The 17404-nt window shown below is 39.3% G+C and overlaps 1 protein-coding gene across 16 annotated transcripts in view; it reads left to right on the top strand.

Annotated features, from left to right (window-relative positions):
* The window catches only part of ERC2 (ELKS/RAB6-interacting/CAST family member 2), a 918423-nt gene that overhangs the window by 270885 nt on the left and 630134 nt on the right, over nucleotides 1–17404 (top strand). For all 16 annotated transcript variants that reach the window (XR_012489712.1, XR_012489713.1, XM_074313131.1 and 13 more), the window contains one exon: nucleotides 11251–11325. Coding sequence is in view for 14 of the 16 variants with exons in the window: in XM_074313131.1 (XP_074169232.1) it covers nucleotides 11251–11325 (75 nt within the window). In the remaining 2 variants the exon portion in view is untranslated. The remainder of the gene's footprint in view (nucleotides 1–11250; nucleotides 11326–17404) is intronic.

Below are 17404 nucleotides of genomic sequence, written 5' to 3'. Positions count from 1 at the left end.
TTCAGGTCGTCTAACTTTTTCATGCAACCTTTTCAGCACTTTTCAGTGAACTTGCTTCACTGTTTGTCCAGTTGGTACAAATTCATAATGAATAATCCCTCTGATATCAAAAAAGTTCGCGAAGTTAATTGTCAGACCTCGTTTATAAGGTTCAAAGAGAAGTATTTCAGCTGAGACAGAGGAATCCAACAGAGAAATCTAACAAAGGAGTCCAAAGACGGTCAAAGATTAACCAGCAACCTGCACTATTCCATGAAGCTTCCCATAGCCTCCCCCCCTTATGAGGCTTGATGCTTGCCTCTCATTCTCTCCCAAAGCATATTGTTCAAAAGTGCCGGGGTCCTATCAGGGAGCTGAATAACAAACTAGAAGTCAGATTTAGTTACCTGTTGGAACCCTAGATATTTGCCAGGTATGAAGGGACCACAAATAGCGACATAAACTAAGTGTCATTTTAGTATTAAGGATATGAGTTTAGGTATCAGACACCTTGGTCACATTCTCAAGTCTTCCCAGCTCTGTGATCTTGGGCAGATTACTTAGCTCTCTGAGTCAGAATGTCTGCAGCTCTCCCATGGGGGTGGCAACTCCTATCTAAAGGGATGTTAAGCAGATATCACCAGGGGCCGGATGGGAAGCCCAGGGCTTGGCATATGGTAAGCACTCCGTAAGTGGTGGATGCTGGTATTATTGTGGTCTTGTTTTCCACTCAGGTACTCCCACTCTACTAGACAGCCACGTTTCTTGAGACCTGGCATGGTGTGTCATTTATTTTTGTTATCTCTGTATTGCTGGACATGTAGTAGGTGCTCAGTAATTATCAAATTACATAACTATACTTCATCGCGTCTCCTAGGACACTCCTAACACTACTGGTCAAATATTTGGAATCTGGCATCTTATTCTGTTAGTTTCTATGGTTCTCAGGATTGGAGCATCCAAGGACCAAGCTAAATCTGTCAAACAATCTTTAATGCAGATTTAGCCAAAGGAGTACATTATGCATTAAAACAAACAGAAATGTTTGTGTGCAGAGGTTCAGATGTTACGTTCTCAGATTCCCAACTGTCCATTTTTTTGTGAAGACTAAAAAATAATAAGTTTATATCATATTTATGTATTTCCATGGAAACAGCTTTCCCATCTCTCTAGAATTTGGAGACTTCTGTGTAAGACGAAGATTGTTATGAGGACCTCCATGGCCTTATACAGTCTGTTCCCTTACCCAACCCTTACCCCTTGGGCCTCAACTCCCAGCATTCTCTTCATCACTCCCTCTATTTCAACAATACTGTACAACTTGCTGCACCCCTCCCCCTTCACCAAACTCTCTAGGCACCATATCACCCCCATTGAGGATACCTGCACTAGAATATGAGTTCCGTGAAGGCCGGGACTCTGTGTGCTTTATCCGGCACATTGTGGGCCTTCAGTTAGGATTTCTTGAACTGAATTATGCAGTCAGACCCAGTGCCTTAATGGTAGCCCGTATCAGACCATAGAACAAGGGGGCAAGACAGCCATTCTGCCTGGCTGCATTCTCTAACATACTTTCAGGAACACTACTAACCATTCAGGAGCAACAACAATAATAAGGATGAGTTTCAGTTATTGAGAGTGTGCTATACACCAGCCCAGCCAAGTACTTTACATGTTTCTTTCAATTTCACCATCCTGAGGATCAGAGAAAAATTAGTGAACTTGCCCAAGATCACACAACTAGTAGGTAGACATGACAGAATCTGTTTAACTATAGGGGGTGAATTTTAAGATTTTGTGAGCTTTACTTTCCAAATAGGGAGGTTTCACTTTTAACTTTTGTTATTAATTTGTTTTATAATGTGTGGGCAAAGAATGTGGCTTATATCCCTTCTGCCTTTTGGACGCCATTTGGTGGTCTGGTATGTGATCAATTTGTTTAAATATTCCTTGGAGTCTTGAAATGGAGGTATATAGGATCCAAAGTTCAGTGTGATTGTCTGTTAATTCAGCCTTACTAATTATATTATTTAAATCCGTTCGGTTATTATTTTTAATGCTTGATCTGTCAAAGACCGAGAAGGGTATTAATATTTGAAAGTAATTGTTTTTTTCTTCACTTCTGTGTGCCTCACCATATTTGCCATTTGAGTTTTAATATCAAATATGGCTATCAGCATCAGACAACTGTTGTTGACATAATTTTCTTTAAGTTTTCAAGACTCAAGAAAAGAGTGAGAAATGGACGACTGAATCAAAGGAGAAATAGGGAGGCAACTACAATAAAAGAAGCTGACAGAGACATTGGTGTCAGCTTCAATATCAGTATCAAATCAAAGCCAAGTGGTAAAAATAGGCAGTACAGCGTCGGGAGGCGCAGAGGCCCGGGACCAGACTGCCTGGGGTGGTAAATCCCAGCAATGCGATTCAGTACACTGGGCAAGTCAGTAACTTCTCTATGGTTCTGTCTCGTTGAGTGAAACATGGTTATGATTATAATACATACCTAAGGAGGTTAATGTGAGGGTTAACCAAGTTAGTGAAGTGCTTAGAAGAGTGCTTAGCACACAGCAATGTGTAAGTAACTGTTGGCTGTTATCATGCTTCACATCAGACTCCTTTGGGTCAAGATGTATAGAACGTCCGGGCCTGTAAGTACACTGTCAATGTATGGTTTCATCCAGGGAGTCAGTATTTATTGAGCACTTGTTCTTAGCAGGTGCTCTGTTAGTTCCTGGGACTATAATGGACACACAGAGTCCCTGTGCTCATGCAGTTTCCCGCTCCATGGTGAACATGGACGTGAATCCATCCGTTTTATAAATTACTGTAAACGTACAGCCATATCAGGCTTGTGAAAGAGAAGTACACAATGCTATGAGAGGGTGCAGCATGGAAGCCAGTCTAGAGGGTCAGCTAATGGCCTTTCTGTGACATATTTGTAATCTATTGCTTCTTAACAAATTACCACAAATACTTAGTGGCTTAAAACAACAAACACTTATTATTTCATAGATTCTGTGGGTAAGGAATGAGGGAGTCACTTATCTGGATGGTTCTGGCCCAGAGTCCCTCATGAAATTGCAATCAAGCTGTTGGGCAGGGCTGTGGGCATTTGCGGCTTGCCTGGGGCTGGCACGTCCACTTCCAGGTTGGCTCGTTCACACTGCCGTTGGCAGGAGGCCTCCGTTTCATGCCCCTTGGGCCTCTCCATAGGGCAGCCTGAGTATCTTCATGATATGGCAGCTGGCTTCCCCCAGAACAAGTCATTCAAGAATGTGATCAAGAAGGAAGCCATAACGTCTTTTATGACCAGGCCTCAGAAGTCACACATGTCACTTCTACCATATTCTATTTGTTAGAAGTAAGTTACTAAGTCCAGGCTACAGACAAGGGGAAGATATTTAGGCTTCACCTTGTAAAGGGAATGCCAAGGGATTTGTGAACATATTTTAAACTACCACATGAGGAATTGGTGCTTTTTTCTGGGATATCTTGGATGAGTATTGAAGATATTCTAGACTGGGAGTTCACAAACTTTTTCAAATAGAAGTCCAGATAGTAAATATTTCCAGCTTTGAGAGACCATATGGTCTCTGTCACAACTGTTCAACTCTGCCATTGTAGCATGAAAGCAACCATAGACAATATGTAAATCAATGGGCAAGCATTGTTTCAATAAAACTTTATTTACTAAAACAGAACAGGCTGAATTTGGCCTGTGAGCTATAGCTTGCTGACCTCTGTAGACAAAAGAGCATAAGAGGGTGGAAGATTATTCGAAGCAGAAGAAACAGAATGTTTTAGAAAGATTAGAATTATTGTGCATTTAAGAGTATAAAGATGTCTAAAGCAGAGTTATTTTTTTCCCGTGTACTAGGAGGTTTATTGTAACACGGTTTGTAATGGAAAAAAGAAGAGTAGGAAACATTTATTTACACAGATAAGTTCTAAGAACATACGCATAAATATTGTTGAGGTAAAAACCAAAATGCAGAAGTTTTGTGCAATATGGACAGCTGGCATTTATGTGAATTAAAAAACAGTGCACCCTATTGTTACATTTGTATTATTTATGAGGATGTACACATGTAATAATAGCACAAAAACATGTGAGAAAGATAGACACCAACTTTAAGATGATGGTTTCTCTCTAACAGAATGGAAATGGGGAAAGTTGTGGGACTTCAACACTTTGTTATGTTTATGTTTTTTAATTTTTTTTAAATTGTGGTAAAATACAACATGAAATTTACCATCTTTACCATTTTAAGTGTACAGTTCAGTATTGTTAAATATATTCACATTGTTGTATAACCAATTTCTAGAACTTTTTTATCTTGCAAACCCGAAACTCTGTGTCCATTGAACAACTCCCCATTTTCCTCTACTCTCAATCCCTGGCAATCACCATCTACATACTGTTTCTATGAGTTTAACTACTCTATATACCTCACATAAGATCATACATTATGTGTCTTCTTGTGACTGCTTTATTTTGCTAAGCATAATGCCCTCAAGTTTCGCTCATATTGTAGCAGGTTCGAATTGCTTTCCCTTTCAAGGCTGAGTAATATTCCATTGCATTCACATGCCACATTTTGTTAATCCATCCATCTGTTGATGGACAGTTCAGTTGCTTCCGTCTCTTGGCTATTGTGATAATGCTATGAACATAGGTGTACAAATCTTAAAGTGTTTTGGTAAAAAAAATGAACAGTTAAATCTGTGGACCTATAGTTGCCTGAGTCTCTTCTGTCCTTCCATTCTCCCACAGAACATTCCAGTCAAATTTTCATTCACACTTATCTCCCCAAATTCCTGTAGTTGAGGTTACTAATGAAGTGCATGTTGCCAAGTCCTAATGTTAATCTTGTGGCCCCCTCCCATTAACCTCTCAGCAGTAATGGAGTAGGTGGTCACTGGCACCTGGTGGACTCATATCTTCACCTGATTTCCAGGATGCCACAGTCCTGGTTCTCTTCCGACCACACTGGCCATTCCTTTTCTGTCTCCTTTGTTGCTTTCTCCTCACTACTACGACTGTTAGTGTTAGATTGCTCTGGGCTCAGTCCTCTGACTTCTCTCCTTTCTATGCTCAGTTCATAGTTGATCTTATCTGGGCCCATGGCTTTAAGTGCTATCTATTCACTGATCTCAAATTTGTAATTGTAGTTCTTCTCCCCTCGAATTGAGGCTCATCTATTCAACCTCCTACTCAACATCTCCACTTGAATGTCTAATAGCATTCCAAACTTAACACATGCAAAACCAAACTCTTGGTTTCCACAACTGCCACTTCTCCTCCCCAGTCCTCCCTATATTTGCATTCCACCTCCATTCTTCCTGTTGTTCAGGCTAGAGGCACTGAAACCTTTTCTCTTTTTCTAGTAGTTGCCAGGCAATCTATCAGGAAGGCAAGCCAGCTCACCTTTAAAACATATCCAAGCTCAGTTCCTTCTCATCATCTCTACTCTGTCATCCCGCTCCAAGGTTCTATCATCCCTTGCTGGGGTTATTCCAATAGCTTCTTACTAGTCCCTAAGTTTCTGCTGTTACACCCTTCCCTTACTCAATGGCAACCCCAAACCACACTGCAGTCCTGCAGCTAGAGGAATCATTTAAGAAACTACATCATATTATGGTTTATCTTGCTCAGAACCTTCCAATGGCTTCCCATTTTTCTCAGAGTAAAACCAGTCCTTACAATGGATTCCAAATGTAGGGCCCCTCCTCTCATCATCCCCCACCCGGCACTTCTCTGACCTACTAGTTTCCCATCCCTTATGGAGCTCTAGCCAGGCACTTAAGCGTTTGCTGTTCCCTCTGCCTGGAATATCTGCACAACTGTTTCCCTCATTTCTTTAGATCTTTGCTCAGAAGTCACCTTTCTATGAAGCTTTCCCTGAGCACCCTATTTAAAATTGCAATCTATCCCCCCAACATGTCCCCTAATTTCCCGAGTTATTTTCCTTTATAGCACTTAACGACAAACCGGTTTGTCCTCCTTTTTAAATTGTGCCTTTCTCCCATTGGAATTTGAAATAAAAATATTTCAAATATTTTTGAATATTTGCCTGGAATATTAAGAGCTGTAATATTTGTCTGTTTGGTTCACTGATGTATTTTCTATACCCCCGTATCAAATTACTATTTGAATATATGAATGTTCTATATTCTAAAACTGATGTGAGTTAATGTGTGAGATTATAGTCTTATTTTCTCTGTCAGTTTCTCCAATTGGTTTTGTTCCTTAAGCATGGCAGTTTTAAAATATGTCTCCATATTGTTCGGTACTCTTCTCTGGAATCTGAGCAGGCTTATGACTGCTTTAACCAACAGAACAAGTGATTCTATGGAACTTCCAAGGTTAGGTAATAAAAGGCCATGCAATCTCTGGCTTACTTGCTCTAGGAGTCCGTATTCCTAAATATAAGAGGTTGGATTATCCTGAGGCTGCCATGCTGTGAGAAAGCCACATGGAGAGCCATATTTAGTTGCCCAAGTGGACAATTTCAGTTAAACCCAGCTTCAAGTCATTTTCCAGCCAAGGCACCAGATATACGAGTGAAGAAACCATATTGAAAGTGGATCCACCAGCACCAGCTGTTCCAGCCTCGTGACATCACACTGTAGAAACAAGCCATTCCTACTCTACCCTTTATGAATTCCTGACCCAGAGTTCATGAGCATAATAAAATGGTGGTGGTTTGACACCACTCAATTTGGGGTGGTTTGTTATACAGTAGTGGATTACCAGAAAAATAAGGAGGAAGGACCAGATAAAAATAGTGAATTACCTTTGGAAAGAAAGTTAAGTTTTGATTTTTGTTGTTTTTTTGTTGTTTCTGTTTTTGTCTACTGAAGAAAGTGTACAGTGCATGCAAACATTATTTGGCCAGGCTCATCTGGGAAGCTAGTATCATCCAGATTAACTCACTAGACTTATTAAGTGCCAAGAAATGTCATCCGGTGAACCTCTTGAGATTTCATGCTCAAAATTCTGGGTTCTTGGTATATTTCCATGTTGATCACCTGGAGAAGCTGGCAGTTTTAGACCAGCTAAGGCCAACCTAGTCATGAAATTGTAGGAAAGTATATAAATTGGGGATGAGTGGGGATAGTGAGATGTTAAATTTTGTGATGCTTCTAATTTTCTTTTCTTTTTACTCTGCTTTTAAAACTGAAAATGGGTGTGACTGAAAATACCAGCCAGAAATCAGCATTTCCGAGTCAGCTGCCTATTAAAAATCTGGATGTTCTCAGAGCTGGAAGGGTCATTTGAAACCCACTCATAATGCTCCTTATTTTGCAGATCAGAGAGGAGAAGGGGTGTGCCGGGGTCTCTGTCTGGGTCAGTGGGGGTCCTGATTCCTGACTCTCAGCATAATGTTCTTTCCTCTCAACAAGTGGTTTTTAGCCTGTAGTCTGGTTCAAACTTCTCGAGTGATGGCGCAGGCTCTGTGAAGCTGAAATGGCACACACCGTTTTGTTTGTGCACATTACTAGAGAGAATCCACACCTTCCATGTGATTCTTACAAAGATCTGTGACACAGAGAAGTATAAGTACTGCTGCACTCAATGATTTAATACTGCCATTTAAAAACTACCAAAGTAAATTAAACCTTGTACATCTCCCATACCCGCAGCAGATGCTCCTGGGAAAATTATTTAGTTGTTTAAGATCTGTGCATAATGGATGCATCTTTCAGATGGTTAGGGATAGTTGGAGCACCCAGTAACCACTCATCTTACTACCTATTTAGAAAAAATTGACAAGTACTCACACATTAAAATCAACTTGTGATTCAAAAGCAACACACAATAGAGGGCTGATTAGGCATTATTTCTCTCTGTAGCCATTGCAGTAGTTAAGGCAGAGAGAGGTGGGATCTCTATAGAGAAAGCCTGTAAACGTGGAGGCTAACGACTTTTTGTGTACACCACCATCCAATGTGGGTGCCCAGCAGCCTTTTCAGGTGGGGTTCCAGGATCTCAGGCTCCTTTTATCTTCGGGTCCTGTCATCTTCTTGGGACTTGGAGTCCTTTACTTTTAGCCAGCAGACAGAAAAGTAGGGAGCGTAAAGACAGGGTAGGGAGTTTTTATGAAAGTCGAGTTTCTCATTTCTACCCACAGTCCACTGACCAGAAATAAGTCACGAGGACGTCTTGATACAGGGCGGTGGTGGTGAGGTTTCCTAGCAACCACTCTGCACTAATGAAGAGAAGCATCAGTGTTCATTTGGAGACTAATCCTCTCGGCCACGATCAGAAGGAGCATTTTAAGGTTTCTAAATCTCAGAGATGGATAAAATGTCTGAGGTGGGACTTTCAGACAGTCCTTGAAGTCTGCATATGGATTATCTTTACTTACCTGACATCTTAGGAATTAAGGTTGATCCTCAGGAACTATGAAGTCAGGATTGATTGAAAAATAGTGTAGTGAAGATAGGAAAATTACAATTCATTGGGAATTGGAGAATTGGAGATGTTCATTTATTGTTTTATGGAGTGACACAGAGAGTAAGGGTCCAATCTGGATTTTGAGCTGGTTTATATTATAATAGAACTTATATAATTATAGCAAAGAGAGCTCTGTTTCCATGTTTGCAAAACCATTGCTACAGGTTTAGCTTTGTTATTGCAAATTTGCCCTTAAAAATGTTTTCATGCTTGGCAGAAGTTATAACAGCACATACCTTTACCCTATGGTTTTTATTTTTGTTGTGTTGCTTTGTTGCTTCTTGGTTATTTTTATTTGTTTTATACAAGTTTAATTTCGTTCTTCAAATTGTCTTATGATTTTTGTTTTGGAACTAGGATTGGTTATGGTATGAAATTATCATGAATTTCATTCCCATCTTTTTTTGTTAAGATGCTTTTGATGCCACATAGTATCAGAATTGTTGATCTATAAAATGTATTTCTTCTGCCACTTACTATGGAACAACTGTGACAAGAGACTTACTTTCCATTTTCTCATCTATGAGACTTTATTGGTCCAGTGATCTCCAACTATCTTGGAAGTAATGTTGAGGGCTGAGTAGCATTTTATGGAGGTTTGAACAGTGGTGTGTTGGAACTGGATTGTACTAGCCCATGAAAGCCAAATATTGGAGACTTATTCTAACAACTAATGTTACAAAATTGAACATATAAACTCACAATTAAAGAGCTTGTATTAAAAACTCACTATTTCCTAATTTTTGTTATATTTTACTATTATGTATGCTCTTGAGGTTATTATGTCTATTTTGTCCATATGGTGGAAATACTATACAATGGGGTGTTTTCGTGTCTCTCTTCTCAACTCTGCATTCAGTGACATCACTGAGGTAGCTTGACATTGGCCCTGGTGAGTGCTGGTTGTTAAATGTTTGCCAGCAGCCCACAGCACTCGCTGTACAGTCATACTCCTCATAGGTTTATGCTGGAGCTTGAAAAAGACTACTGCCAGGGCCACTGTAGACGCACAACGAAGGACGGCTGCTTTTAAGGTCATTCCTTCAGAAAAATCTCTGCCATCACCATGGAGCCTCAAATTGCGAGATCACTGCAGTCCGGGGACTCCAAAAGGACACAGAATCTCTTTCTCTTTCTGCAGTCATAAAATGGATTCAGTAATACCTGACTCCGTCACTTTTAGGAATATGTTAGAGGAAAAAAGTCCTAATTGATGCGAGACCATTTTGAACAATTAGGAAGCACTCATCCTAATTCTTTTTAAACTGGAGGTTGAGAAGTAGTTTTGCTGATTTGTGCTAGTGATGACTTTGAGAAGAAAATACACTTCTTACACCCCCTCCCCCACCGCCTTCCCTACACACACACTACTGTTTAGAGCTATAATCGTGACCGTGATTCCCCAGGGCTGGTCTCTGGCATGTGCTCCTTGGTCCAAGACCAGGTCTTCTTGGGCCACTGGCAAATAAGAACAATGTAATAGGATATGTGCTGAAGGTCTCCTGTTTTCTTTTCCTGGGAAGGTCATCTTTTCTTGTGGGATTCTATTCTTCTGACAATTTTTACATTGTTATGTTGTATCTGTATGAAATGACAATGGTAGTAGATGGCAGTGTTGGAGGCAGAGTTGATTTTAATGCTCATACTTGGAAAAAGCTAGAAATTTTGTTGAGTCTCTTCTCCAACGCCCAAGTTTTTTGTTATTGCTGTTGGTTTGTTTTAATGTTGTGGTCCAATGAATAGTAAAGGCCTAAAACTGTCCCATGTTGACTTTAAATTATTTTTCTGGAAGCAAATCAATCTTATGCGATTACTCCACAGGTGACTTACAATTTACATAAATCTTAATGGAATTACTTCCATTAGGTGACTTGTACCAGCAGCGTGGGTATGTGTGAGCACTTTTGTTTACCCCTGTCATTGGCTACTTTCATGAAACTATTGATAATTATTATTACGAAAAGTCAAAGCACGAACTGAAGAAATCTTGTTTATCTCTTCTCTTCTGCCAGGACAATCTTTTAAAGTCTTAACAAAACTGTTCTTTTGAGAAGAGGATGCAAAAAGTGAGCCTTCAAGCTTAAAATTACAATTGTATTGTTTGCTTTTTACCTGAAGAAATAGTCATCATTTTCCAGAAGTTCTTGGGTCTACATCTGGTTCTAACTGTTTTTGTCTCCCCTCTAACACTGTTGATATTAATGCCAATGTTAATTTCTTGGCATCACAAGTGCATAAACATATCACAGACAGATGTGATTTTGAACAAGGACTGAAACTGTAAATTAGGAAGCAAGAGATTCACAGGGTTTCATCAGATCAGTTCACTCCAAAAACTGACACAGTTGTACTGAAAAGGTTTTAAATTGCTCATTTCTAACCTACCTCAGTAGCAAAATGCCATGCATGCAGCAGATTTGCAACCACGTTAGTCATTTTCTTTCCTCCGTTTTCTTGCTGTGTTTGTGGAGCACAGAGTAATGTAATTTAGTAAATTATGATTTGATGGCTGGGCAACCACCCCAGTGTTGAACAGTATTTGGACTATGATTACTTACTGCCTTTGTCACAGTTGACATTAATTATTGATGGAAGTTTCAGAAATAGCGCATGTGCCAGGAGCTTTTCACCGGAACTCAGGCTCTGCAGGAGGGATGCTAACGAGGGTGGGGGAAGAGGCACCTGTGGCTTGTTTATGTCTGTGCGAAGCAAACCTGGATCCCGTGGGCCGTGTGGCACCTGTGTAAAGGTCATGGTGTAACGGGAGAATGAACCGTCAGGCTCATTTCTATCGTGTTCCTCCCCAGGAATTACACCGAAGAAGCCAACTTCAGCAGGAGCCAGCAAAGACGAAGGCGCTCCAGACTGTCATCGAAATGAAGGTAGGAGCTGTTCACATTTGTCAAAAAACAGCTGTGCCTCCAGAGTTTGTTCTCACTGGATGGTGCCTGACATAAACATGTGAAATGAACGTTGTGTTTTTCTCTAGGCACCCTGTTGAGTGCTTTTCTCTGGATCTTTTTGCCTTCCCGGGTACATTTAATGTATTGGCCCTTTAATTAGGATGCCTTTTCTGAGCAAAAGAATAAAGGGCTCGAGTGTCCCTTGGCTGAAAGGAACTGGCTTCATTTCCAGAGCATGGCCAATGCTTTCAATCCTAAGGGAGGTTTGGTGTGTGCTTTCAAAGTAAATTTCTAAAGCTGGAAAATTTCTTTTTTTCCTCTCACTCACATTACAATGAAAAGACACCTTGAGAAACTAAGATTTGTTAAAGAGAAGGTGTTTTCTACGCAACGGAGTCATTAAATAATTAAAATGATGCTATCAGCAAAACTTACTTTTCAAAGAATAATACTTTCTCATGACTTCAGTATTTTCTCCTAACCGACTCTGGAAGAAATAATAATTTTGTAAGTACTCTCCAGGTATCCCGTTTAGCTGTGGAGGCATAGAGATATGCTATTTAAAAGAATCAAAGATCCTCCTGGATGGTTTTAGGGCACTTAAAGAATAGTGAAGTAAGTGATGATGGCCAAACCATGGTCTATGATGAAAAAACAGACCTAAATGAAACCCTTTGTCAGTATCTAGAAACCTGAAGTCTTATTACTTCCAGTTTTTGCCAGAAGGAAGCAAATAGTAGAGTATTTATCTTAACAATAAATAATTCTTGACTTAAATTGTTCCACGGAGAAACAGATAATCCATAATGATGGGTTGCCATTTGGTGATGCCACACTTGAGTTTAACATTCAAGATATTGCTGGTTACCATCAGCCCACAATAGAATTCTGAAGTTTGCTGATAGGATAATGTTTTTTCTCTCTTTCTTATAGCACATGATTTTGAATTGTCTGCCAAAAAATTCCCACGTCCTGGGGAAAAAGAAATTAATATGAACTATGGAGTTCTTGGCATGGACAATTCTGACTTGGGATATTTTTTTTCCCCCTAGTCAATGACAGTGTCTTCATCCAAGTAGATTTTTGTGGAAATAATGTAGAACATTTGCTTTCAAACTGTATGTCTCCCGAATGAGGGTTACATGAGTCAAGGCTCTCATAATGCATCTGCAGCAAATTGGTTTGAAAAATATCGTCAAAGGGATCAAATACCAATAAGATTAAAACATAATTGCTAATTTTGGCTCCTCAAGTTGTTTTGAATTAGTGATTTTACTTATTTTGAAAAGAAACTTATTCTACACCTGAGTGTGAGTGATTCATAACTGAGATTTGATCTTTACTTCACATTAGAACCAAACTTGGGACTTGGTTAAGGCTTAAAAAAAAGAAGAGAAAAAGAAATGAAAAAAATTGAAAACAAAGACAATACATTTTATTTTAATCTTTTATTTTATTTTTTTTGCAAAGAGTCATTCGTCCTCTTTCCACCTACCTCCTCACTTATATCCCCAGTCTCTAGTGCAATCAGTAAAGGAAAAGAGGATGTGTATAAAATCTATTTCCAAATTATCATTTTTTTTTTTTTTTAAGAGTGTGTTCTAAAAGTCTTTGGAGAAACAAGGAATGACAGATCTTCCAGTGCTGTGGGCATTTTCCTGGGATAGGTCGCTATATGAAGACAATTAGTACTTTTTTATGACTTCTATAAGTAGAAAAATCTGTTTGATTCTAGCTTAGTGGTTTTAGCATCATGTCTTTTGTTAGAAAAAAAAATAATAAAAACACCCATTTAGGCTATTTACATGGGAAGGCATACAAACATGATTTTTAGGGCAAATTCACATCTATGTATTATCAGTAGATTGAGTCTGGAGTTTTTCTTTTTTGGATGCCAATGATGCTGATTTGTAGAACACATTTTTAGGACAAATGATGATCAATATATTTGTCCGGGAAGGGCAAATGCTAAGAAGGCAGTGCTAATTTATCAAGCACTGCCTTCTGTTTTGTCAGTGGAGAAGCCTGGGTCCCATTAGCATCTATACTTAACATACATAAATTGAGTTATGGAGGCAGCTGGTAGAGGGTCATCTCCTCAGCCATGTGTATAGTTTGTGACAGAGGCTGTGATCTCATCTGATTTTGTACATTACATCCGGGTGAAATTGGAGGGAATATTGGAAACTAATATTTTACAAGCCTTAGGGCTCACTGCCAAATAGAACTAACCCTTAAACGGGATGGGTGGAATTTGAGACACTGTTGTGTTTTAACTTAAACACCTTTGGGTAAATATTAGCGTCATCTAGTGCTTTGGCAAAATCTAAAGTTAAAAGGAGCTTTCTTAGAGTAAATTGGATCTGTAGTTTCAGGGAGATGACATGACTTAAGGGCTTAGAAGTTACCCCTACTTGTCCCTGCTTCTTAGTGAATCTGAAGGTTAACTTTTGACCCCTCATCTTTTCCATATATACACTTTGCATCAACTTGAGAGAGGTATTTGTTGTGAAAAATCTGTGAAATCTTGCCCAAATCCGAGCACTTGTAGGACCACAGTCTCCCAGTTCTAGCGACTCTCTACACACCCCTCTGGATTTCTGGAGCTGTGAGACTATAGCTCTGTCAGGCTAGTGTTGGGTAGGGCCGTTTCCCACATCAAAGCGAGGGCAATTTTCTTGCAACCATCCTATCTATTGCCAGGTACTTAAGCCAGGGGAGCCAAAGTCATCTGAATGAAAATGAAAGGAAGCAAAATGAATGAAATTATTTGTGATTTATCTTCTTGCAGGAAGCTCCAAGTTTTAATTTCGATACCAATTTGGTCTGGCAGGTATGTTCCAGGTTTGAACTTTGTGTGTGTTTCTCCGAAAAATTAGTTTTCTTGTAGATGTTGCAGTTCTCCTCCTTTGTTTTGCTTTTGTGTCTAAAGATTCTTTACTAAGCTCTTCTTTGCTGCTCTTATTGAGAACTGTCAATAAAAATGGCAGTGAGAATACTTTTTTTCCCTCTTTTTTCTTTCTTTAATGTTAATTCCTTTGAAAGAATGTGTTTTTAATCTACTTTTATTATAAATTTGACATGGCTTAAACATGATGTCCAAAAGTTGCATTTTCTTGGGTTCATTCATAAAGCTGTATCCATTTTTTTTAAGGAAAATGAATTACAGTAATGACAGTACTTGTCAGATAATCTCAATTTTTTTTCTTTGTTAGTCAGAACTTCTAAATGAATGAAAATCTCATTCAAAATGGCTTAAGCCAAAAAGGAAATTTATTGGCTCGTGTTAATGGAAAAAAAAAAAAAAAAAAAAAGGATTGCTTCAAGCACAGCTTGATCCAGGAGCTCAAAAGATGTAAACAGATCCCGTTTTCTCTCATTCCATCTTTTATTTTGGCTTTCTTCATGTGAACTCTATTTTCAGACAACCTCTTTCTGCCTGTCTGAACAAGATGGCTGCACTAGCTATAACAATCACAGAAGGAAGAAACAAGAAGAAAGATGCGTTTTTAAAAAATTCAAAAGCTCAACCTACCCTAAAATAATGATAAGTACTGAGATAGAGCATAAAACTTTACTCCCACCTTATCAGCTCAAGCTGAAAAGAAAATGCATGGTGTTCCCTAGTTTTCATTTGCTTAATGAATTAAATGGCACTCATTCATCAAGAAAAACAAACTATGCTAGCACTAAGTGCAGCAGAATTTATTAAATGGGACATTTATGAGTGATGTCAGGGTTTTGGTAAAAGTTGCAGAAAATATACTTGATCTGGTGAACTTGTTAACTAACGTGGATTAAGAAGCTAGGGGCATAATGTCACCATGTGACAGTATCTCTGTGGCAACTTAAGTGAGGTTTGTGGATGTTTTAGTTTTCTGGTCACATGACCAGCAAGGGCACTTGTGTGTCATGCATGGCTGGGTCTTCTTGAGTAGCTTTGTCCCCAGGTGTTTCTGTGGAAACTGAGTGGTAAGCAATTCAAGATTGAGCTTGAGTAAATTGCATGCTTGTCATTGTGCAATTGATAAAAGAACATGACTTTGTATTGCTAAACTCTAGTGATGAGGTTGGTTTTTGTTATTAAAATTAAAAACCAAACCTTGTCTTTGTGCTCAGGCAGATGATGACTTTTCTCTGTGCTGTAGAGCTGACCTGCAGTTGGGTTAAGTTTCCCTTAAAAGCTATCTTGGTGTTTGGTCAAATTCAGCCAATTCAGTTCTACCAAGCATGGAAGGGCTGTGCTGGACCACGGAGAAGGCAAGAGCTGCTACTTGGCAACTTTCCCAAGGCCACACAGCTAGGAAGGGAGAGATTTCGAATCCAAACCTAGGCCATTGAACACATCCCAATTCCCAGTGTGAATTTCATTCGAGTCCTAGGACCTAATTTGGAACACCATGAAATAGCTGAAATGTTTTCTTTGGCTCTAGCTTTATTTCATCCATTTTTTGAACTGTTATTTGTTTGAGTCTAAACCCCGCACTCTACTTAGAATTATTTCTTCACCCAGGATAATGTGTTCACAGAAAATTTGCTAAGCCTAGTTTTAGTCAAGCCATTATGGTAGCTTTTAGGCCTTAAGAATATGCCCTGGCTTCTTTTGTGACTGTTGAAAAGAATAACAGCAATAACGACAGTGATGCCACCTGTATCACCGGTGACAGCCCACAGTTCGAGCACCGAAAACCACATATGGGGAGCCAGGCTCAGGGCACCTGACATATAACAACCTGTGAATAGGCATAAGTTGTTTTATTTCACAGATAAGAAAACCATGGTTGAGAGACACAAGATAAGCAACCTGCCCAAGGTCCTATAGCTAGTCGGTTGGCAGCTGAGATCTGAACACAGGTTTCTCCTCCAAAGTATTACACTCTCTCATTCTGCAGTTTGCTTTTACTGAAGATGGCCCATAGGTTCAACTGGTTTTTCTTTCAACACTTACTTGGGAAATTACGCACTGAGGTTTGCATCATAGAACAGGTTGAGGCAGCTCATGAGAACTGGAGAGGTCTATTTGGTATTTTTGGAAAGGTGTGGCGTTGTATTTTGTGCTATCGGGCAAGATTCACCCTTTTTATATGTATGTGTTATCAGCCCTCCAAATAGGGCTCCAAATGTGTTCCCTACAGCCAACTTGTTTTATGTTTCCCTCCCTGACTTTTAAGTCCTGCCCTTTCTGAAGTCCTCATAACAGCGCGGAGCAGAACCCACTCAGACTTGCAAAACCCTGTGTTTTTGATGTGCTCTATCCATTTCTAATACCAGAAATTATCCTTTAGCTTATTTTTTTTCTTGAGAAATTTCTTCATCTTCTCATCTTTCAACTTAAATACATAACTTTGTCCCATTTAACTATTTTCCTTAAATAAGGGGAAAAATGTGGGTTTTAAGTGATAGCCAGAAAAAGCAAAATGTCAAGTTAAATGTTAGCTCTGGATGATATATGGTTGTCATTTAGAAGCAAGGGAGATTTAAAAAAATGAGACTTCTTTCTTTTTTTGCCCAAATTCTTCTTATGATGTGTTTGATTCTAAATGTTTAAGTTGCCAGTCCATAATTTCTGCAATAAACAGGTTTAGCTTGTGTGAACTTAACTCCTGAAGTTGAATCGTAAACACCAGTGTTTGTTGAGCATGTATTTTGTGTACAACACCACCATGGTGGGCCTTTCAGAAAAACTAAGTGCTCAGTCTTTAAGGGGCTCATGGAAAGAAGTATATAAACTGGGATCGAAATAATGACCTAAGAATGGCAGAATGGGCTGCAAGAGCTCAGAGGATATCAAATGAGAGAGGGGCAGGAAATGCTTCTTGGAGGAGGTGGTACTCGAGGATGGCCTTGGAAGATTGGCATGATTTTGATAAAGGGAGAGGGATCGTTTATTAACAGTGGAAACCATATGAGCAAAGGCAAGGAGGCTGGAAAGTCTGAGGAGTGTCTGGGCAAGAGAAAGTCATTCAGTTTGGTTGAGAGAAGACTTTTTAAGTTTAAAGAGCGATAGAAAATCAAATGACGTCGTAAGAGAGTGAGATAAATGAAATAATAATGATAA

The sequence above is a fragment of the Rhinolophus sinicus genome, linkage group LG10, assembly GCF_036562045.2.
Source record: "Rhinolophus sinicus isolate RSC01 linkage group LG10, ASM3656204v1, whole genome shotgun sequence".
Classification (NCBI taxonomy): Eukaryota; Metazoa; Chordata; class Mammalia; order Chiroptera; family Rhinolophidae; genus Rhinolophus; species Rhinolophus sinicus.
The sequence above is the reverse complement of the archived record's forward strand: the minus strand, read 5'-3'. Positions and strand labels throughout refer to the sequence as shown.